The sequence below is a fragment of the Conger conger genome, chromosome 4, assembly GCF_963514075.1.
Source record: "Conger conger chromosome 4, fConCon1.1, whole genome shotgun sequence".
Lineage (NCBI taxonomy): Eukaryota > Metazoa > Chordata > Actinopteri > Anguilliformes > Congridae > Conger > Conger conger.
Window position 1 is genome coordinate 21,230,041 of NC_083763.1, and position 23,254 is coordinate 21,253,294.

Sequence of the window (23,254 nt, forward strand, 5' to 3'; positions counted from 1 at the left end):
AGGATAAAAACATGCACTCATAATATTTGAAAACCTTCTGGTATTAAACTGCTTAATTTCTGAATCAAAGAAACCAGACTGCTTATTGAATTATTTTTATTACTGTAGTTTGGTTTTCACTATACATATCAGTGTACAATTACTCCATTCTCACCTGTGATTTTTCAGTAAAACAAATGGGTTATATCCTTTATCCAGATAATGTGTATGTTCATAGAAAAAACCTGTTTGCACAGCTGCACTACTAAAGTATGCCACCACAAGCGTTAGCACTGCTTTAATTTGGACCAAATTGAATTATCAAAGTTCTGTTACAATAATATCCCTCTAATAGTTTACTACTACAGAAGAGTTCTTTTTATGGCCCAGGTAAACTCATGGCCACTAAAATCCAAGTGGTCACGTACAGATGGGAACAGGGAGAAAGGGGTCTATTTGGAATGCAAACACACTGCCTTTCTCCTCACATACGTCAGCACGGGATACGTGTTAAATCAGTATGATTATATTGAAAATGGAAACAATAAATAAAGCTACACCCAACAATCAGGCAATCATGGATGGTTGTATAGTTTGGACAGACTTCACAATATAAAATTGTCAAAAAAGGAAAATATCGAAAATCATTCTCACATTTGGACTCAGTTCTGTTTTATAGAGGCACTTAGAACCTAAAACGCATTAAACCGTAGATTTTAATACACAATGGATTTTAAAAAAGGAAAGATGCCCAGTTAGCATAAACAGATTCTCATGAAGAAGGGAAACCTAGTTTCCTCATGGTAAGCAGCTTTGAATGTGTGTGTAATTTCTGTATTGGATCATATGAGGATATCTAGGAGAGAAATCTCACAACATACTCGCAACCAGGTTGTGCCTTCTTTGTCTTGATGCAAAAAAGTAAATATCAGTTAAGTGTATACATTCCAGTAGTTTCCTAACTTGTAATTCTTCAACTTCAAAGCCATTTTCACACTACAGTGATCACATAACAACATGAAAAGAAATCATTTGAATAATATAAATTAGATAAATGTTAAAAAGAAAAGGTACTTTTATAATACAACTATTTCTACCAGAATAAAACTGGTACTTGGTACTTGGTCATGAAACAAAGAAATTATGCTTTTATTCTACTTAAAAGGGATAATTCCCTTTGTTTTTCCAAGAAATATTCCAGTTTTAGTGTTTTCAAACATTCACACTGCTTTGGACACACTTTATGTATTTTCTAGCTTTTAAACCCTCTACCAGCATCAGAAACATTTTTATGCATCTAAAACCTCTGCCATTGCACATAAATACTGCCTGGACCAATTGAGAGCATAAATCGAAACTGAAATAATATGTAAAAATATTAACCCCAAAAAATATCCCTTTAAGTAATTAACTGAAATATTAAAGGAATTATAACTTAAATCCTTAAACTAGATGAAAATCTTTTTGGTTTTACTTCCACACTGTCAGGAGAAATGGAGATGGATTATTATTGCTACCTTGCTGATAGTCGCTTTGATTGGCAGGACTTAGAGCTTATGTCCTCAAAATAAGGCACATTTTGAATGTCGTTAGCCAGGCCACTGTTAAGCGTAGGTTTGTAGGCGTGTTGGTACTCTAGCCTCCGCGCCCTGTGTGTTCCTGTTCCCGGGTGCTACATCTTCTTGGCAGCAGGGATCATGAGCTTCCGCTGTCCGGGTAGCGCTGCACCATCTCCTCCACTTCGAAGACCTCCACCACCAGGTCGCGGATCTCCCTGACACAGTCCAAGGCCGAGGCCTTCACCTGTTCAGGCTCCTTGGCAGGATCAGCCTCGGCCGAAGAGCTGACTCTGGGGGAGACCGCCGCAGTGGGGAGGGCGTTCTCCGTAGTCTCTGCGACGAGCTCTTCTCCCTGGGTTACAGCGCCCTCTCCTGGTTCTTCAGCAGTGGGGACGGGCTCAACATGCTTTTCGGATTCTGTAGCCTCCGAAACAGGCTCAACGTTGAGGGCTTCTGGGTCCCCTTCCGTTCCCTCTGCCGTGGGGTCGGAGGTCAGAGGAACGTCGCTCTCCGTGACCTCTTCGGTGGAGTGAGTGTCCCCAGCAGACATTACTCCAATATCGCTATCCGGGGCTTCTACTGTGATCTCGGGCCCCTCAGTGTTAGGACAACCCGTAGAGGGTGCTCCAGTGTCTGTGACGGCATCTGCAGGGGGGTGCGTCGGGTCGGTTGCAGAATTTTCTTCAGGCTTGTCGTTCGCAACCATAGATGGGCTGCCTGTGCCTGTGCCAGCCTCAGCCAAGGGAGTAGTGGGACTGGGAGTCACCATGCCATCCATATCAGGGCTTTCCTCACTAGCAGAGTCAGGGCTGGGGCTTGGTGAGGACACTGGTGTGGCTGAAGCAGCAGTCTCTGTCGGTATCTCAGATACGCTGGGTATGTCCTCTCGCTCTGCTTCAGCTGTGACACTCGTGTCCTCATTCTTTGGTTCAGCTGCAATGGGTGTGTCCTCTTCTGCTTCAGTTGGACCAGGCATGTCCTTCTCCATCACTGCCCCACTGAGTGTGTCCTCTTTTTCTTCTCCGGCTACACTGTCCTCCTCGTTTTCATCAGTGCTTGGTGCGCTTTCCTTCTCAGCCTCAGCTGTGGTGGGTTTGCTCTCCTGCTCAGTTTCAGCTGTGGTGGGTTTGCTCTCCTGCTCAGTTTCAGCTGTGCTAGGCGTGAGCTCCTTCTCAGTTTCAGGTACGCTAGGTGGGCTAGGTAGGATTACTGTCTCAGCTTCAGGTATGCTAGGGGTGACCTGTTTGTCAGGTTCAGCTGGGCTAGATGTATTCACTTCAGCTTCAGGTGTGCTAGGGGTGACCTGTTTGTCAGGTTCAGCTGGGCTAGATGTATTCACTTCAGCTTCAGGTGTGCTAGGGGTGACCTGTTTGTCAACTTCAGCAGTGCTAGATGTAATCTCAGCTTCAGGTTTGCCAGGTTCAACTGGGCTAGATGCAATCTTCTCAGCTTCAAGAGTGCTGGGTGCATCCCCATTCACCGTCTCAGCTGCGACATGCTTTTCTGAATTCTCCACCAGCTCTGGATCTACACTGGATGTGTCTTTCTGCTCTGTAAGCACTAGCTGGCCATTTCTTATGAGCGGGGAGTCAGGGGTCTGTGAGTGGGGACGCTTGGCTGGGCTGACAGGGGAGGATCCAGGAGGGGTCGGGCATTCAAGACTGGACTGGCTTGTAAGGCGCATGTCAGTGCCGTCCAAATATAGGTTGTGTTTCTTCAGACTGGCAGCCTCATTCACCACTGAAAAACATTGCAAGCACAGTCAACTCCAGCATATCCCTTAGAACAATAAAGCCAATCAGCAACAGCACAGGAAATATGTTCCAAAAAACAAACAGAGCATCTGCAAAGATGACCTCACATGACTAATGAGCACCCTTATTCAGTATGAATCAGAATGACTCAGTCTGTTCTGGCTCCAAATGGCCTTACTTTTGCTGATTGGTGTCAGAAAAGCCCCCTAGCATGAGCTGGACTGCAGGTGGAGCTCAGTCCTGTTTGTACTGGTGTTTATAGCGAGAGCTTGTCACTGCAGCTAATAAAACTAACAACCAAGGGCAGATATTAAGTATTAGGGACGTAGTTGAAGTCAGGTCAGCCATCTTGATCTGGGCAGACAGCAGCATTTTACATTATAGGTGTGGCCAGTGCAATGGGAAAACAATCCTTTAGCCCTGGGTCAGTTGAATTTGGCCACAGCTTAAGTTAGCTGGGTCCACATTTTGGTTCAGTGATTGAATTTCTGCAACACATTCACCATACCTTTGCTGATGTCACATTCCAGTGTCTGCAACAGAATTTCATCATACACATTTTCCACTTGTATGAAATCTGAATAATCAGCAAAGATGTACTGATCAAAGGTCTGTAGTTCCTATAAAGATAAACATAGGTTATTTCAACAGCAGGTTACACAATGATTAACATGGTAGTTTCATTAACCAATCCCAAAATTTCATATCAAATCTTACCACAAAAATGCATGAAATACTGAATTCAAAAAGATGTTATGAATGTAATGAGATCTGCTGGAGCTTCAATTGCACACTTTCTTTGTCCAGTGGTTATGTGTTGAGAAGATAGTTTATTAAAACAATGGGTTGTGTGGCATGAGAGCTCCTAAGCCTCATTCTTGATCTGTACAGTGCATGTATATGTAAACTGTGGGATGTGATGTGTTAGGGCTGTTGGGTGAACTTCATGAAATTGCTCTCTGCTTGTAATGTAAGATGGATGCCTGTAGTTGTATGGAGCTGACAATGTTAAGTGCTAAGTAGCAAACTAAAACCGCTCACTGGTTTGCATTTGGGAGCCATGTTCTTCTTCATCGCAGGGAGAGTCATGTGCAGCAGGGTCTCCTGGAAGATCCTTTTTCTCACTGTGCTGCTGTCATAGTCGTATTGCTGGTCAACACAAGAGAGGCCATCATGTAGCAAGCATCACATGACACATCATATCGGTTTTCAGACCATATTAACTATGGCTACATCTGTTGGGAATATAGGTGATGTTAGCCTGAGAATGTTAGATCTGAGGGGAGACCTCAGTGTGGTGTGGACCTGGCTGCTCACCTTCAGGACTCTGTGCTTTGCCTTTTCCATGGCAGGGCCTAACTGTTCAGGGTTGTCTCTCAGGGTTTTGAAGAGGAGCTGCTCAAATGTGTACACTGCATTCCCCATCAGCTGAAAAGGTACAGAAAGGCTAAATTAAAGATTAAATAAAGGACCATTGGGCAGCCTGTATCCTAGTGGTTAAGATACATGACTGGGTTGGCGGTTCAATTACCGGTGTAGCCATGATAAGATCTGCTTAGCTTGAGCAAGGCCCTTAACCCCACATTGCTCCAGGGGGGCTTGTCCCCTGGTTACTCTAATCAACTGTATTTATATAACTGCGTTAGCTATATAACATGTAATATAATGTAATGAGAGAGAGGTCATGTTGAGGAAATATTTTTGTCGCTTTTCCTCCTCGTCCCTTTTACGTGGGTGAAGTTGTATTGGCAGCAATGATGTTGAAGAAATATTCAAGAGTCTGAGAATAAACTGAATGTGACAAACAAGAGGGCGCCAGAGATTCAATCTTTAGCAGGCAAGTGGCTTTGGATTTATATGATCAGTAAACAGGGGTTAAGAGGGTTGTGAGTGATATGATTCGACAGTGTGGGTCTTGGCGTTGGTGACACACCTGCTGCATGTCGATCTGAGTGCTGTGCACCAGGCCCGTGCAGTTGCAAAAGCCGTAGCGGCTGTGGAGCTCCTGCAGCTGGCCCTGGAGGATGTCCACCTTAGCGTAGCAGCCCTGGAGATCGGTCTTCCGCATCTTCCCCAGAGCCTGAGGGGGGAGAGAGCGGCGAAAGGCCCAAGCGCTCACCAGCATGCCGAAACAGAGCCTATAGCGCCGGCGTCACTCCAAGGTCCCGGGAGCTGCCCCAGGAACCCAGTTACGCGATGCCCGCGTGTCATTTCCCAAGGGCTACCTTGGGTGTCGTTTCCCAAGGGCTACGTCACGCGTCACTGGTGACCTCGGAGTCGCCGACAGTCTGTCTGAAGCCCCCACCAAACAAACAAACTCACCAGCTTGACCTCCTCGATGCTGCAGTTCTCCTGGAAGTCCTGGCAGAGCTGGCTCATCTGCGTCTCGCACAGCGCCCGCGTCTCCTGGAAACCCACGCTGACCGGGCCCATCAGCTCCTCCAGAACTGGCGCCAGGTGCGGCTGCACGTGCTCGGAGCAGAACTTCGCCGCCGGCTCCGTCGCCATGGCTACAGCACAGAAACAAAACAGATTTGGTTTGTGTATAAATGTACATAACCTGCAGTTTCCCCGTCGCTAATGCTAGTTTTTCGGCAGTGCCTTAGACTCTCAGAAATAAAGGTATGAAAAGTGCCTAAAAAGGTACAAATGCATGTTGTGGAGGGCAGTACCCTATAGGTGCATAAATCTGTACCCCTAGTGAGCAATACATAACAAATATGTAGCTTTGTTGCTTGGAAAAAGTACAGTAAAGTACAGTTGTACCCAAAGAGAACATTACTGTACTCTGAGGATACATTTGGAAAATTTTATCCTCAAAGAGCAAAAATGTACCTCCACTGTCACTTTATTTCTTAGAGTGTACTTTTAACGCAATTATTGAGTTATATTTTAAGCAACTGAGATCTTCTGCCTTGATAATACACAGTTCATTGTGCGTTGTTTCAAATCTGTATGCCAATTTACCCAATGTTGACATCCAACTACCCCATGCCCACTGTCTGTTCCTGTGTATTACTGCAAAATCTCAACCAACATGCCAGGTGAAATGGCAAAATGATATCGACTTTATTAAGGGCTGAGAAACAAATCTGTTGGCAGCGTGACATAGACATTGGGAAAATGAAAATGTGTTTCTTTTAGCATTTAAACTATCATAAATGTCTGTTTTTACTTGTAATTGTATTCAGCAGTGCAAAATGTGTCCCTGCAGCTCTTTCTGTGGTTGAGAGTAGACAACAGGGCGTGGCGCTAACGGGCACACCGTGTGACATCATGTGAAGGCGAGCTGCTCTCGACAGGCACAGCTCCTCTATTGTTAACTGTTCATCTATCTCCAGACTCATGCCATTGAAGACTGCGACAGTGTTTGTTATACCGCTGGCGTCTGCTATTGTTGGTTCTCACCTGGGGCCAGGTTACTGGAGCTGCTCCCTCAATTGTCCTTTATCTGTACAAAACTCCTCTCTGTACATAAATAATTTAGAGGCTAGAACCATTTCCTGGTCTCCAGAGGTCATGACTATTTAACTATTAAACTTTTTTTTACTAATGTATGAGTCAAGTAACATCTGAGAGATGTCTCATCTATAAAACTTGCTGGCCCAATTAAAAAGAAAACATGTCATATTATCCGAGACACCAACACCACTGAGAACAGATGATGGGTGTATTCTGAAACGGTACACCACAATATTGTGCCCCACCCTGCCCCTGGACTGAAACATCTCACAAGGCCTGCAAAACCTTACTCTCCCGGCAAATCAGTCACTCCCTCACTGGGAGAACAAGAGCACCCTTGACCCTGAGGGGGTCCCACAATACTGGCCCTAACAGGAACCTCCCAACTTCACATCTCCATCACGATGCCATGCTACAACTCTCTCATTCCAAAATAACAATACATTTCTGTATTAATATTTAATTCTACCAAATGTAGTCTGTTAAACATAGACATCCTTCATTTTAATACATTCATTATATTTTATGTGATTATGTGAAATTGAATGAGTGTTTCACTGACAGGTTCAGGAGCAGGTTCAGCGACCGTGTGACCCAGCCCCACGGAGAAGTCTCTGGCCTCATACCTCTCAGCTTCCCGGCCAGGAAGTCCTGCGAGGTGATGATCTGGTCCATGTTGGAGCGGATCAGGGCCTCCTGCTGCTTGGCCGTCACTCTGCATTCCTGCTTCAGAGCCGTCAGCCCCGCCAGGAGCTCTTCCTGGACCAGGATGTAGGCGGCCTCCACCGTCTGTGCACACACAGAGCAGCGGGGGTCAGGGAGAGCTCATACGCAACACATGCTACGAATCAGCATCCCACAGGTCCTGGATGGTGCTCATACACTCACAGGTAGACATTAACTTCTGTGTTCAAATGTCTGAGAGACTGATGGAAAGACACACTCACACATGCATGTACACGTAATTGTACACATAAATGCATAGGCATACTCATGCACACTCGCCTGTGCACGCACACACACACACACACACACACACACACACAAACAGATTCAGGGAGAGCCGTTTGAGAAAGTCAGACAAAGGGGATATTAATGATGTACTTGTATTGTAGGTTGCAATTCTGTGTGTTAAGTTACTGTATTTTTATAGCACTGCCTGTTATAATTCCTGTGTCACCCCTGAAGGACCATCAAAACCCCATTTTCTATGAATGGGCTCCATGATCCACTCACAGCAAACCATGCTTTTTTCCTGTCCGTCTTCTTTCCCTTCAGACGAGGCAACAATTCAGTCTGCAGGGTGGGCAACAGCTTCTCCATTACCAGGTTGGACAAGACCTGAATAACACATCACACAGCATAGTCAGTATTTGAGCACTGTCACACTGCTACTGAACACACAGCACAAAGCACTGTCACTCTCACTGAACAAACAGCACAGAGCACTGTCACTCTCACTGAACACACAGTGCAGAGCACTATCACACTCACTGAACAAACAGCACAGAGCACTGTCACACTGCTACTGAACACACAGCACAAAGCACTGTCACACTCACTGAACACACAGCACAGAGCACTGTCACACTCACTGAACAAACAGCTCAGAGCACTGTCACACTCACTGAACAAACAGCACAGAGCACTGTCACACTCACTGAACGCACAGTGCAGAGCACTGTCACACTCACTGAACAAACAGCACAGAGCACTGTCACACTGCTACTGAACAAACAGCACAGAGCACGGTCACACTGCTACTGAACACACAGTGCAGAGCACTGTCACACTCACTGAACACACAGTGCAGAGCACTGTCACACTGCTACCGAACACAGAACTGATCACTGAACACAAAAAAAGCTGCAATTTAGGCACGTCAAACCGAAAAGCAATGTAAAATACAGCTGTGCAGGGCAGAACTAATTTATATTCAGACAGAATGATGAGGTTAACTGACTAACATTATGCTAGCAAGCTACCCAACTTGTTTTTTAAATATATGTTAGTCACCTTCTAACATTATCAACAACACCCCAGCTTCAGATCTCACTCCAGAGTGGCAGTGGGAATTACCCTGGGACTGACTGGGTATTGGATCATATGGCTGAATCTAGTTTAATTTGACACAGGTCAGAGTCTGCATCATTTCCAATATAGTTCTCAGTGTTCTGGCAGCTAGCTAAATGCTAGTGTGAATCAAGTTAGTGGGCTATTTATAGTAATAATAATAATAATAATAATAATAATAATAATAATAATAATTATTATTATTATAATAGTAATAATATAATAGTAATAATATAATTATGACAATGACATATAATATACAATAATAAATATCTATCACAATGCACTTGTCAATATTCATTACAAAGGGTACCTTATCATCATACATCAAATACTTACATCAAAAGGGGAAATAATATGTAATTTTTCTTAAAGAGAAAGATAATGACTATGGATTCATTCAGCCGCTAAAGTGGTTAACAGCTTTGGTCTCTCACTTTGATTCTAAAATGTTTTAATGTTTTTACTTACACTGTTTCTCATTTTACATTTAGCCAATGAGGGGCAGGGGAGGGTGTGTGAAAAAAACATTTGGTCAAGAAATGACATTTTACTATCTATAAATGGAAAGAGAAATCCATATTTGTTTAACTGCTTAATGTGCTTACTGGAAGCTGTGAAAATAAGGGTGAAACTGTTCAGTGAAACTCCTTGTATATTTTTTTCTGCACCCAGCATTGCACTCATTCCATTCAGTGCAGAGATATGACAAGGTACGGTGTACAGCCCTGTGAACTGGCAGGACAATAGCACTGCTGCTGAACTCCTGTGAGCAGTCTCTACTAAGGACTGACATGGCTTGTCAGAGCAATCAAACGGCATGGTGCCAAGCGTTAGTCAGCAGTGTGGAGTCAGACTACAAATTCTTTTAATTTTAGGCATTAGGTATTCACAAAGGCCAATTCTGCTACATTGTTCCGCAGGAACGTAGTCGCAGCATAAATCAGACCTTCATCACCCTGGTTCCTCCTCAGAACTCGGACCCAGCAGCATGTGTAATAGGTTGAGTCATTGCACTGGGCGTTTGCTCTCAGTTGTGGGTTTAAACTGTCACACAAGCATTTTTTGTGGTTGAATCAGATAGCGTCTTGATGAGCACAGCGCACAGACCCACCCTCACGTCGCTGCCGATCAGCATTTCCCATGAATCATAGAGACCCTTCTCCTGTCTGGAGAACTGGATTGCCTTCCGGAAAGCCTGCACCTCACATGCCGTCTTCCTTAGGAAATCTAATGGAAAGGTGAAAGGCAGTTTGATAAAAGGAGTTCTCAATATGACTAGGCCACACGCTCATAACTCACCAGGCTGGAACCACAAAGAATGAAGCCTGCTCACTGCCTAGTCACTGTCTGGGCCACATGCTGATTTAAGAGTCAGATATTACATAGATAGTGCAGCCAAGAAGTGTCAAAAGTGTTGTCAAAATGTTGTCAAAAAACTTGCAATTAATACTAGATTAATCATATCAATTCGACTGAGACTCAACACTAAAATAGAGACAGACTGAATTGTTTTTCATTTGAAAAAACAAACTTGAGCGTTGCCTGTTTTAAGTAACATAAGGACAGACGTAGCGTAAAACTAGTGCTGAATGTTGCAAATTGTGGGCTGATCAGTTTACCTGCTGTGTAATATGACTAGGCTGATCTCAGTATTGCTGGCACATTTCAGCGGCTATAAGAGAGCACTGCAAATGTGGCGGTGGGGAGGATGCACATGCAGTGCTTCTGCAGCTGCAGCAGGGCGTGAGAGAGAGAGCGAAACCTCCGTGTTTGTGTGGCGTGGCACCGGCAGCCCCTCCCCCACAGTACAGTGCTGTGAAACCTGCATGTGGTGAATGGGAGATGTCTGCTGCTCAGGACAGCCTTTCCCCAAACCTTTTCCTTCTGCGGCACACTTTACAAATTTACATAATATCATGGCACACCGCTCTCAAAAGCGAGACGTTGATGTGACGTGTCAACAGGGGGCCTTTTTCTTTTGGGGTTTTAGATAAGCAATATGCATTTTTATTATATTTATTTGGGCTTTTGTTATTGGGATTTGTTCATTTAAGTTTTTTTTTTTAATTCATTTGAATTTTTCTATTTAACATTTTTTCGGCAGACTGGTTGGGAAACGCTGGCTTAGAACATTTAGCTAGTATAGAGCGCTAACACTGAGCTCACTGCTGGGCCTTCTGTCTTTTCACCTTGGTTCTGGTGTCGGATGCAGTCGGTCAGGACGGAGATGAACTGGGTCCGACGGGCCTCTTGTCGGAAACAGAAGTAGGAGTCCCTCCGATATGGGAGCCTCAGGTACACTGGGAACTGCCCGGGCAAGGTTGCCATGGGAGGGGCAAACTCCTCCTTCACGTCTGCCACAGAAACACATAAGAGTACTGAAAGACCCAGAACCCAAGCCTGTCTGCCAGAGTCTGAGGTCTAGAAAAAGGCACTGCCGTTGGGGTAATGTCTACAATGCTAAAACCAATAGCCTAAAAACTATTACCTTGTCTGTTTACATAAGCTTAGCCACACAAAAAAACACACTATTGGAGTTAATCCTCCTGGCTTCTTTCCATTGTGGTAGCAATACACTAAGGTTATTAAAGGAGAAGTTCACTAATATTAAATTGTTTTCTTTTTTAAAAGTAGGAAGTTGCTGGCACAATATATTACAGCTGAATTACATGTAATGAGTTTTGTAAGAAATATACCCTCAGTGAGCACTATTAGGTATTTATTAGACCTATTTTTTAGACTTAATTCTTCTCCTGCAGTAGCCTGTCCACTTGAGAGGTTTGACGAGTTGTGTGTTCAGAGATGCTGTTCTGCATACCACTGTTCTAATGTGTGGTTATGCAGAAGAGCATCTAAGTGGATAGGCTACAACAGCAGAATACTTCAAGTCTAAAAACTAAGTCTAATAAAAACCTAATAAAGTGCTCACTGAGCGTACATATATCTCACAAATCTTTGGTATTGATCTGCTCACTGATTCTGGTGGGGATACATTTTGTATAGTTTGTGCAACTTCTGCAACATTAATGGAGCCATGGAAATATGCATCTCCACTTTCAACAGATGGCTCTATTGCAGTATAGAGTAAGTCTAATCTGTGTATCACAGATTTCAATTGCCAGGTTCTGTTAGCTTAGTCCTTGGGGGCATGTCTATACAAGCAATTCTTCAGGCAGTTGGGAGCCTATGCTCCTGAGAAGGAAGTTGGGCCAGCTTGTGTGTCAGTGCAGGAGACAGCATTAGCCGTGTGAGACAAGAAAAGAGTTCTGGAATTTGGCTGTAGGCGGGGCCTGACTCCCTCCCCGCTCCCTTGCAGGGTTCAGTGTACCTGCCCACAGATTCCACACGCAGGAGACAGAGGTTCAAACAAGATACAATGCTGCTACTCTGCATTCCAGGGGAATCTCTCTGCAGGGGCCATTCTTCGGCAGTATGCCTCTGTACAGCCATTTTACACAAACAGTGGGGATTTCCACAACCTCTCCCTGCGGTAGCATTTGCTCCAGCTAACCATGATACTCACTGTTAAGGTCAGGGCAGAACTTGTCCACCAAGACCATGTACTTCTCCTCTGATGTCAGCACAGTGCCCCCTGTTGGGAGGAGCTTGTACCGTGGTTGTGCACCTTTCACAAAGGTCTGGAAGAACAATGGTTAATGGTTAATGGTTGGCATTTATATAGCACCTTTATCCAAAGCGCTGTGCAATCAATGCTTCTTATTCAGTCATTCACACACACACTCACACTCACACGCACACTCACACACCAACAGCGATTGGCTGCCATGCAAGGCACCAATCAGCTCGTCAGGAGCAATTGGGGGTCAGGTGTCTTGCTCAGGGACACATCAACACACCCAGGGTGGGATCAAACTGGCAACCCTCCGACAATATTATTGATCGTAATAATCACAATGATAAAAACAATAAGAGCTCATTACCATGTATTGTAGTAAAAAGTCCTAATATAAACTAAATTAGAGAAAGTTCAAGCAATCAGCTTATAAGTACCTGTCTTAAGAGGAGTTAGGACAAAGCGCTTGTGGTCATAAAGTGCAACATCTCAGTGGTTACCTCGTAGTTGTCATGACATTCCAGACTGTAGTTGGCTCGCACAACCACAAGCCGCTCCTTCCACTTCCTGGTATCATCAAAAAACAGCACGTTCTCCTCATACAGGACCTCAGCAGGCTTTGGGGGCTCCTGCATAGCCAGACGACATTAATCAATTACAGAGCAGCACTGTTCCCCCGGGGGAGCTGTGCTAATGGTCTTTTCAAAGCCCAGTAAATCACCGCTGGCTTGAAAAAGCAGTGTTGCGATGCCCTGTAGGCCTCAACCTACCCTCTGTTTGAGCAGCTGGGTCTGGCCCGTCTTCTTCTGCTCAACCTCATCCTGCACTTTGGAGAAGAAGGCCACCAGGTACTGATGCTTGTAGTAAGTGCTGAAGTCCTTCAGCTCTGCATTTGCATGACCTGTAGCAGGAAACCCAAGAGAACAAAGACCTTCACAAAACAGCTACACATAGAGGAAAAGGAGCTCTGCTGAACAATATGAAATGGAGCTCCAGGGACACAGAATGCTTCAGGAAATGTATGTCTTCAGCTTCATATTTAGTGCTACCAGAGCTATGGCAAATATGGCCTGCACATCAGGATAAACACCCTTGTTGTTTTCAGATGACTGCCAACTCACCCTCTCCAGATGGTTGTTCAACAATGCACACAGCAGATCACCCATTCAAAACGTGAAATGGGTTCTACATTATGTAACCTTGTGCCAGCTGAACACAGTGCTGTCAATAAGTGGCCACTCATCCGGTCAGCTTTGCACCCGCATTTGATGGGTATTGACTGTCTTCCACTTATAAAACATTAAGTGCTATGAACTCTCAATAGTACATAACTGATTTTCACATCATTGTCCATTCTATAATGTCTCGCTCGGAGATTTACAGGGCAGTTACATTACAGAGCCTATGCACCATATATTATTGACAGTAAGCAGAATTGCTAATTGCACTTGATAAAATAACTTTCTAAGTAAGTATTTCTAAATATGTATTGAGCCTTCTCGCAGATTTGGATCCCTATATTTATTATACAATTAATACATCAATCTCTCTTTGCATTCACTATAGTTTTACCAGATACTACCTGTAGGAAACCATTCAGTTGACCAGACACCATAGTTAGGCCAGGACAGGAGTAAAGGAAATACAAATTCTATGCAGCCTCGACAGTGTAATAGAGTTTATATATCTTCATATGTATCCCAAGGCCTGATAGTTGCAGCTTTACAGAAGGGTGATTTGCAAGCAATTCATAATCATAGTTTTATTTTCTTTAAAGATCACACAAGCATCCCCTTGTGATTACCTATGTCACATTGGTCAAAGAGCTCCTTCAGCATTTTATATAGTTGTGCAGGTGATGAACACTGATGGTAGGTCCAATGCACATTAGCATTTATTTTGTGTCCCTAATTATTTTGTCATAAAATGGATCATGATACTATTTTATACCTGCTGTTATGAATATTTTTTATTCAGTGTTTTCCAGTTTACTCTCAAAGCCCTGTAGTCCCGCCAGTCCACTCTGCCAAAGTGAAACCCTTCCTCCTTGGGCAAGGCTATGGCTAATTATGCATCACTACATGGCATTCCTGACCACCAAGCACAGTAAGCGTTTGATTCTGGCCCAGGGGGTACATCCCAGAAAACAACGGGAATACTTATGTAAGGCTGAGCTTGCCTGTATTTTTCCACTGTGTTTAGAGAGGGTTTGTGCCCCTGCTATATGACCTTGGCAGCTTATGTAAATACTCTCTCCAAGGACAAACTGATTAAATTGTTGATATAATGAAAACCTGCAGTACATGAAAGTAAATTTGGGCATTTTGTCTATTTTAATCTTAAACTCAATTTTAGTGGAATTCCATGAACAGGACTGATTTTGCAGGCCAAAATAACAAACCAAGTTGTGAACAGACTCGCAAAGATTCAGTTTTCCATTTTTTTCCTCCATTTCTCTCTTATAGCTGCCAGAATCAGTGATTAGTCACGTGGAGCTGCCAAGTTCTCTGCCCATTTACTCAGTGGATTATTTTCTCTAGAATCGGAATAAGAGAAATAAGAGATGAATTCCTATCTAGCATTTATTAGTATCGTACTATCTGCTGATTTTCAAGATTATGGGACAGAGAATGTTCAAGCACCATGTGCATTTAACCCCTGTAACTGATATACAGTGCAATCTGTAAGTATTTAGAAAATGCTGTACTTGGAATTTCTGTTCTTTTGGTGTTTTTCTCCAGCACACTAGATTTGAAATGAAACAATTAAATAAAAGTAAAGTGCAGATTGTCACCTTGAGGGTATTTACATCCATATCGGGTGATCCTTATAGGAATTACATCCGTTTTTACATAGTCCAAAAGTAATTGGACAGTTAGGTTCTCAGATGTTTTTGATTAGTCAGGTATATTCAGTTGTTTCATTATTCAGTGCAGGTATAAGAAAGACCTAGTTGTATCTAGCCTAGATTCTAGACATTTGTTTGCCTTTGGAGTCCATTATTGGTGTGTCGTCATGCCATTACGTGGCTGAAAAATAAGTCATGGAAAAAACAAACAGTCATAGGCCAAACATAGAGAGACATAGGCCGAACAATAGGCTTAACAAAATAAGCTGTTTGCAACATCATTAAGAAAAAAGAGAGCACTGGTGAGCTGAATATTTGCAAAGGGGCTGGTAAACCAAGGAATGCCTCTACAGCTGATGACTGAAGAATTCCTGCTGTAACAAACACCACAAACACCTGTCAGACAGATCAGAAATACTCTTCAGGAGGCAGGTGTGGATGGGTCAGCATTCTTCACAAACAAATCTACAGAGGCAACACTGCAAGATGCAAGCCACTAGTTTGGTGCAAAAACAGGATGGCCAGGTAAATGGTTGGAATTTATATAGCGCCTTTATCCAAAGCACTGTACATTTGATGCTTCTCATTCACCCATTCATACACACACTCACATACCAATGGCGATTGGCTGCCATGCAAGGCGCTGACCAGCTCGTCAGGAGCATATGGGGGTTAGGTGTCTTGCTCAGGGACACTTCGACACAGCCCGGGTGGGGGATCGAACCGGCAACCCACCGACTGCCAGACGACTGCTCTTACTGCCTGAGCCATGTAACCCCAGGTAATAGCCAGTACCTGCAGTGGTCTGGAAAAAGTTCTTGTGGACAGATGAGAACAAGATTGATTGTATCGGAGTGAAGGCAAGAGCAAAGTATGGAGGATAAAATAAACTGGCCAAGAATAAAAGTACAACCCCCCTTATCTGTGAAGCATGGTGGTGGGAGTCTTATAATTTGGGCATGTAAGGCTGCCACAGGTGTTGGCTCACTTGTATTAACTCCATCCATCCATTATCTGAACCTGCTTATCCTGAACAGGGTCGCAGGGGGGCTGGAGCCTATCCCAGCATACATTGGGCGAAAGGCAGGAATACACCCTGGACAGGTCGCCAGTCCATCGCAGGGCACACACACCATTCACTCACACACTCATACCTACGGGCAATTTAGACTCTCCAATCAGCCTAACCTGCATGTCTTTGGACTGTGGGAGGAAACCAGAGTACCCGGAGGAAACCCACGCAGACACGGGGAGAACATGCAAACTCCGCACAGAGAGGCCCCGGCCGACGGGGATTCGAACCCAGGACCTCCTTGCTGTGAGGCGGCAGTGCTACCCACTGCGCCATCCGTGCCGCCACTTGTATTAACTGATAATGATAATAAATTCTGAAGTGTACAAAAGTATCTTTTATACTCAAGCTCAATCAAATGCCTCTAAACTCATTGGATGATACTTCATCCCACAGCAAGGCAATGATCCCAAACATACACCAGTGCTCTTTTCTTGATAATGTTCCAAATATCCTGACTGTTTTCTTCTTACAGTATTTCTCAGCCTCATAATGGCTTCCTTCACTTTAATTCGTACAACTCATATTGACAAATGCCCAAGACAGACTGTGCACTAAGGAAGCGATTGAATACAACCACATATGCTCCATTTCAAATCCAATGTGCTTGAGTTTTTTTGATCCAAAATTAATATTACTGCCTAAAGAGCAGAATAACTTGTAGCCAATAGTAGCATTCTGGCAGCTCTGTCAGAGTGTTTTAGGCTGCAGTTAAATTGTGTTTGCTGTTGTTTTTCTTACTTTGCAGATGCGTGTCTAACTTGTTGTTATTTTTCTCACAGCTGGCTCTCTGTGCCTCGCACGTCAGTCCCTCTTAGAATTACAGTTTAATGGAGACAATTATACTTATTATGGCTATCCACACAGAACAGAATGGGGCTGGTGGGAACAGCTGACCTGGCTGTTTTATAACAGCCATCAGTAATAAAATACCTCTGTGGAAACTGGCAGTGCTCCCTCTAGCATTTACAGTAATGTGGAGATAACTGCCTCACACACCAGGTGGTCTCCAATCTTGGCAGAATCTATCTGATGTGGAGCAAGGTTACCCAAACAGTGCTCATCCTGCAAATGACCAGTGTAGTAAATTGCAGGAAATGGAATATTGCATTCCATTCAGTCTCTCCCTGGGGTCACTAGAGTTTCCCCATGGGGGCAGACTTGCCAAATCATCCCAGATAATATCACCAGGACCAAGACTCCCGCTCTGGAGAGAGCTGGGCTGTTCTGTGGAGGTTAGAGAGACTGAATAACATTCCAAAAGGTGTATATAGGGGCCTGTGACTGTCACAGTTGGATAAACTTGTATTTCCCTCTAAAAACAGAAAATGAACCAGAAGCTTTTTCTACATGCCCTGTTCCTGTCCAGCCTGTGCATGAAATTACAGCGCAACATTAGTCTTCACACTCATTGTCAAGAGAGTGCAATGAAGCAGAGCCAAAAGATACAAGGTATGCATTATAAAAGCAACCCCCTAATGGGTGCAATTTTCACTGCACCATGTTTGGTCATTTGAATGTAATATAAAGGCCCTTTAAAAATGTAAAACATTTTTCCATATAAACTGTACCAATTTTTACGAGGCAAAAACTTTGGCAGAGATGCTAGCTTAGCAGCCCTGGGCAATACTTTGCCCTTTTGAATGTACTGTACTGGCAGAGAGGAGGTCTATGAGCAAAGCTCGCTCTTGGATCTGTGCAGTAGGGTGAATAGGGAAACAGAGATTTGACAGAGGTTGCAGGAATGTTAAAATGGTTTCCTAAGTTTCTCTATGGCACAATGCAGTGTAGCAGACCTGCACTAGTGTAGTCTTCTGCACTGCTTTAGTTTACAGATTGTAAATTCACATGATGTAACATAATTAGCTTCAAGACAACCCTATATTCAAAGAAAGGCTTTTCTGTGATCTGTAAACCGAGGGATGCCAAAGCTTTCTACCAAGAGCTAGCACTTCTGAGAGCTCTGTTCAATGGTGCATTTTCCAACTTGATCATAGTTTTAATTAGATATAATTACACTACAATTACCACAGTCTGTAATTAAAGGATACAGCATGTAGCTGCAGCACAAAAGCACTTAATGGAGACGATATGTCCTGAGAGAAAATGTCCTATAGTAAATGCATCACAGCTTCCCTTTTTCTCAATGAACCCCAGACAATATTCAAATAAGTACTGTCTTAGAGATTATTACATGCCAATACACAGAAACAAAGACCCGTTGGTAGTGAAGTGAGATAGGGTTTATGCTGCTGCTCCACATCTCACCTGTCAAAAAGGGAACAAGAACCCTCACTGCAAATCTCAACTGCATGGGGAAATATCCCTCAGGATGTACTGTTCAATTAAGCCACAAGGCGCCAATGAAACAAAGACATGCTGATTACAAACAATGAACAAAGCCATTTCCCCCTGAGCAAACATCCGAAAATAACCCACCCCAATCCCCCAGTGACTATAGCGAGTGGCGTGGATATCTTGCAAGGTGACGGAGGGAGGGTGCTGTCTGGACTGGTATTTTTTAGCACAGCAAACAACTGCAAGCGTGTGAGAAGGAATGCTTCCTGTCAGGCAGGAGAGTGGGAAGAAAGGCTTCTGTTCACACATGCCACCTGCTGCTCACACCACCTTGCCACAGGGCAGCCATCTCCTCTCCCCATCCAGCTGTGGAACTGGGTGTTCAGTAAGGTCACTCAGGTACTGTATAGGATTTTTTTTTTTGCATACGCAGCAGACTATGACTTCACTCTCGGGGTCAGTGGCTAGACTTTGTTGATTCTCTCGTTTCTGAGATCTGTGTGTTCGGCAGATTTGCAGCAGAGTCGATTCAAGCCCACATTGTGACGTGTACATTTCTGTATTAAACATATTTCCTCTAAACATGACACCTTGTCCTTCAGCTTTCTCATTGTTAAGAGCCAGACTATAAAATAAAGTGGATATCTTTTTAAAAATCTCTCCATTACAATAAATAATTTAGTAATTGAAACTCTTAGGCCTCTTTTAGCCTTTTCTTTAAAAAAAAAAAAAATCTGTTCAATTGCCACGGTGACGGAAGACTAGTGCAAATATTTCCCAGACCACAGAAAACATGCAAATGTCCTTGGTCATGCTCTGTTTCCAGACAAGGCTATGTGTCACTCAACAGTGGAGTGTGTATGCCACCCTCTCAACAAACGTGTGTAGTTCTGGACAGACCTGTTCTACCAGCTGCTTCCCATGGAGACAAAAGCCAATTAACCAGGTCTGCCCTAGTGAAAGGCTTCTAAGATCATGTAAAGTCACTGAGAATGTAGGCTCTTCATCAAGTGCTATTCAGACCCTATATACTACTGTCAAAGAGGTTTCCAGTTAAGGGAAAAGGGCCATTCCAACTCCAGGAGGTTGCACAGCACCTTTTTTTTCTTTTTTGAATATTCCATGGGTCATATCTCAGTTAATGTTATTAGTAACATTTGTATCTTTACACAATAAGAAAGATTTATTCTCTGTAAAATTCAAATATTCAGTCTAAGAGGTACTGTGGTGCAACCTCCTGCAGTTGGCATGGAATGGCCCAAAAACATTCTGACTCTCAGAAAGAGTCTCAATGGTGGATGTGAATGCATTTGGCGCATTAATCTCTGTTAATCTAATTTGACACTCATTCTGTACATATGCAGCAGACACTAAAACCGCAGTTTCAGTGCTTTAGTGCTTGCCTCAGAAACAGTCTCACCAGATTCCCAAGTAACTGCAGCGCTTCCTCCACAGTCAGTTAAGTAAAGAGATTTGCTGCACATTAGACAGTATGGGGACAAGCTATTCAATTAGTATGTGCACCCATTATCTACTCATTTCCACTAGCAGCCTGAAAAACATCATCAGTACTATAGTGCATTTCAGCTAGTGTACCAAGTGCAGCATGAAAGAGACTGTGAATATGCTTGAGGAACAAGGTGGGCCTGTCTTTAATGGGTGGATTTCAGTAATGTCCTCAGCAACAAGGTGCAGGAATTCAAAAGGGCTAATCTAAACAGTGAGACTTTGCATGGACTGAAAGCATGTGGGAATGTGTTTGTTCATGTCGACAGACTCATACCAAGCCTTGACCCCCAAGAGGGCTCCCAGGCCTTGGGACTGTTAAATGTCCACTTTCCTTCTTCCTTCAATGAAGCTACTATAAGGGCAATTCCAGCGTTATGGATGACAAACACAAAATGACAAACAAAATCCCTCAGAACATTCTTCTTACATGATAAAAAATGTTAATGCATATTATCATAGCACCCACTTGGCTGAGGGGACGGGCCAAAAGACTAATTAAAAAAATATTGTTAAGCCAGAAAAAAAATGTATGGATGTGATGCAAAAAGACAGGTATTTTGGGGAGACTATCCACTTTCTAAAAACTGTGTCTAATGCAGAAAATTTGATATCCATGTAATGTAGAACAATGTATAACATAAAAATAGCAATATTTATATATATTTTAATCTTTGTCTTGATTTTTATGAGCCGATACCAGCGTTATGGATTACTGAAATGCATTGTTTGACGATTTACTTTCCAATAGAATTTTATCAGAACACATTTGTTGTCATCTGAGATGGTTCTGAATGTCAGTTTTGACATTGAGAAAACCATCTGAAATGGTTTTGAATGTTTTGAAGATGGCTGCCAAATAGCATCGATTTGAATGGTAATAGGACTAATAAATACATTAAAGCATTTTCCTTCCTGTTGTTAGCCTAAGTTTACTCATATTTTAAAATGGTCACAATCAACTGTTTGGGACATAATAACTTTAATTGGGTAATTTTTTTCATGCTCAGCTTGATATTACTGTGGAATTGCCCACATGTTAAAGCACATGTGAATGGTTCCCAGTTCTCTCTAGTATCATTATTTCATTGCAATAAGTTTTGAAAATGTGGACTCTCCCAGACTCCCAGTGGAAAGATGTTTTGAAATGTATGATTCTCATTTCATTACTTCAAGGAAAACAAGGTTCATGGAGCAGGTGGTTTCCAATGTAAGACACAGATCATGGCCACTCAGGACTCGTGTGCTGTTTCCTCTACATCCTGAAGATTTTCATGCTGAAGGCATAAATGCTGGTGTGCTAACCTTGCTTGGATTGGGGAAGTCGGTCACCAATGGTGGCCAGTGATACATTTTAAACATATGAAAGTGAAAGGGATAAATATAGAAACAAAGCCCTATTCAGTTTTTGTCAGGAATACAATGGTCAAGGCTGATTCAGGGAAGCCTCTTTAACTAGAAATTCAGGAAAGAGACCAGTGGTCAATGTCACGTTTCTGTTTCAGAAGAAAAGAAAACCTAAACAATCATTACACACTTAAACCAGCACTAAAGGCCCTGCCTGTTTACCAAGACCATACTGCGTAGTGCAAAGACACAAATGGAGAACGCTGTGGTTATGACTATTATGATGCTGTAATACTGACAGAAGGATTTGGACAAAACTTGGCAAAATGACTGCCTGTGGGATAAGGAAGAGATTATCAGATTTTCTGCCTGCTGTGACATCGGTCTTTTGAGTGCCACAACAAATATTGTTTTAAATGTGTCAACAAGAAATAATAGATAAATTAACCATTGATGTAAGTACCCATTTTAACTGCTGTATTTTAGTAAATCTTTCTTGTCGTCACTTCCAGCAGCATTCTGGAATGTGGAACAATCCAAGCAGCTGATCCAGGCATAAAACTCTGCCTGACCTGAAGAGCCAGTTTTGTTTAGACACGACATAATATTACATGTGATCTCACAGAGTACACAAATGCTTTCCACTTTTAAAAAATTTACATTACACTCATTTAACACTTAATTAGGTATACCTGTACACCAGCGTGTTAATGAAAATATTTTATCAGCCAATCATGTGGCAGAAACTAAATGCATAAAAGCATATAGACATGTTCAAGAGGTTCTGCTGTCATAAATGTCAGAAGAAATGTGATTAAAGTGACTTTGACTGTGGAAGACAGGGTGGTTTGAGTTTCTCAGAAACTGCTGATCTCCTGGGATTTTCACACATAACAGTCACTAGAGTTTGCAGAGAATGGTAGCAGAAGGTATGAACAATTATGCCTAAACATCAGTGCTTTGGAATGCTGAGACTTTGATTAAGAAATCTTGACCTCACTGAGAACAAATGCAACATCTCCACCCTCCATTCCCTTTCTGAAGAAAGATCTAGTGCGTGCAGTTCAGCTGGTTTATAACCTCCCAAAAAATCTCACATCAGCCCAAGTCATCTACAGCAAAGTTATTAATGAAGGAAAGCAACATTCTTATTTATTACAAGGCATTTAGCAGACACTCTTATCCAGAGCGACGTACAACAAATTGCATATAAGGAAGAATATTGCCTCCTACATTTTATACTCACATTTCCCCTGACAGACTCGTATCAAACTGTGTGCCTGATTAATTGCAGCATGACACATGCAATCTGTTGTACCACTAACAGTAATATATATGGATGTCAGTGTGACATTTAACTAATGATGATTGCTATCCTTATGGAGGTGTCATTACAAATGTGTGTGCACACACACACACACACACACACAGCAAGTTGTTCTCATGCTTCAGAGCAGTCACTTTTCAGGTGGGGAAAACAATAGTATTTATCTCAATGCTCAGTTCATGATGTAGAAAGACTTGAGAGTCCTGATCCCATCACTGATACTGACACTCTGGGCCATTTTTCTGCATGAAGAATGTTGATCTTGCAAGAATACAATGAATGGAAAGGGCTCCCCATTGCTGAACCAAGACTCCAGATATATCGTTTAATTTCCTCATTTAGGCATGCAAGGCCTGTGCTGACAATAACCTCACGATTAGCTCAGTGTTACATTGCTCCACAACCAAACCCAAATGACACCTGGTCAGGAAAACGAAGTTTCTCCTGCAATT

General features: G+C 43.0%; 1 protein-coding gene across 1 annotated transcript in view; it reads right to left on the reverse strand.

Moving 5' to 3' along the window:
- Positions 1–79: 79 nt before the first annotated feature.
- The window catches only part of niban1a (niban apoptosis regulator 1a), a 24,758-nt gene continuing 1,583 nt past the window's right edge, over positions 80–23,254 (reverse strand). Inside the window, exons 2-14 of the mRNA XM_061239670.1 lie at positions 13,175–13,305; positions 12,905–13,033; positions 12,354–12,468; positions 11,020–11,184; positions 9,942–10,057; positions 7,991–8,095; positions 7,381–7,543; positions 5,615–5,802; positions 5,226–5,372; positions 4,610–4,720; positions 4,334–4,441; positions 3,801–3,912; positions 80–3,278 (exon numbers count right to left, since the gene is read on the reverse strand). Of these exons, the coding sequence (XP_061095654.1) occupies positions 1,675–3,278; positions 3,801–3,912; positions 4,334–4,441; positions 4,610–4,720; positions 5,226–5,372; positions 5,615–5,802; positions 7,381–7,543; positions 7,991–8,095; positions 9,942–10,057; positions 11,020–11,184; positions 12,354–12,468; positions 12,905–13,033; positions 13,175–13,305 (3,194 nt within the window). The 3' untranslated portion in view covers positions 80–1,674. The remainder of the gene's footprint in view (positions 3,279–3,800; positions 3,913–4,333; positions 4,442–4,609; positions 4,721–5,225; positions 5,373–5,614; positions 5,803–7,380; positions 7,544–7,990; positions 8,096–9,941; positions 10,058–11,019; positions 11,185–12,353; positions 12,469–12,904; positions 13,034–13,174; positions 13,306–23,254) is intronic.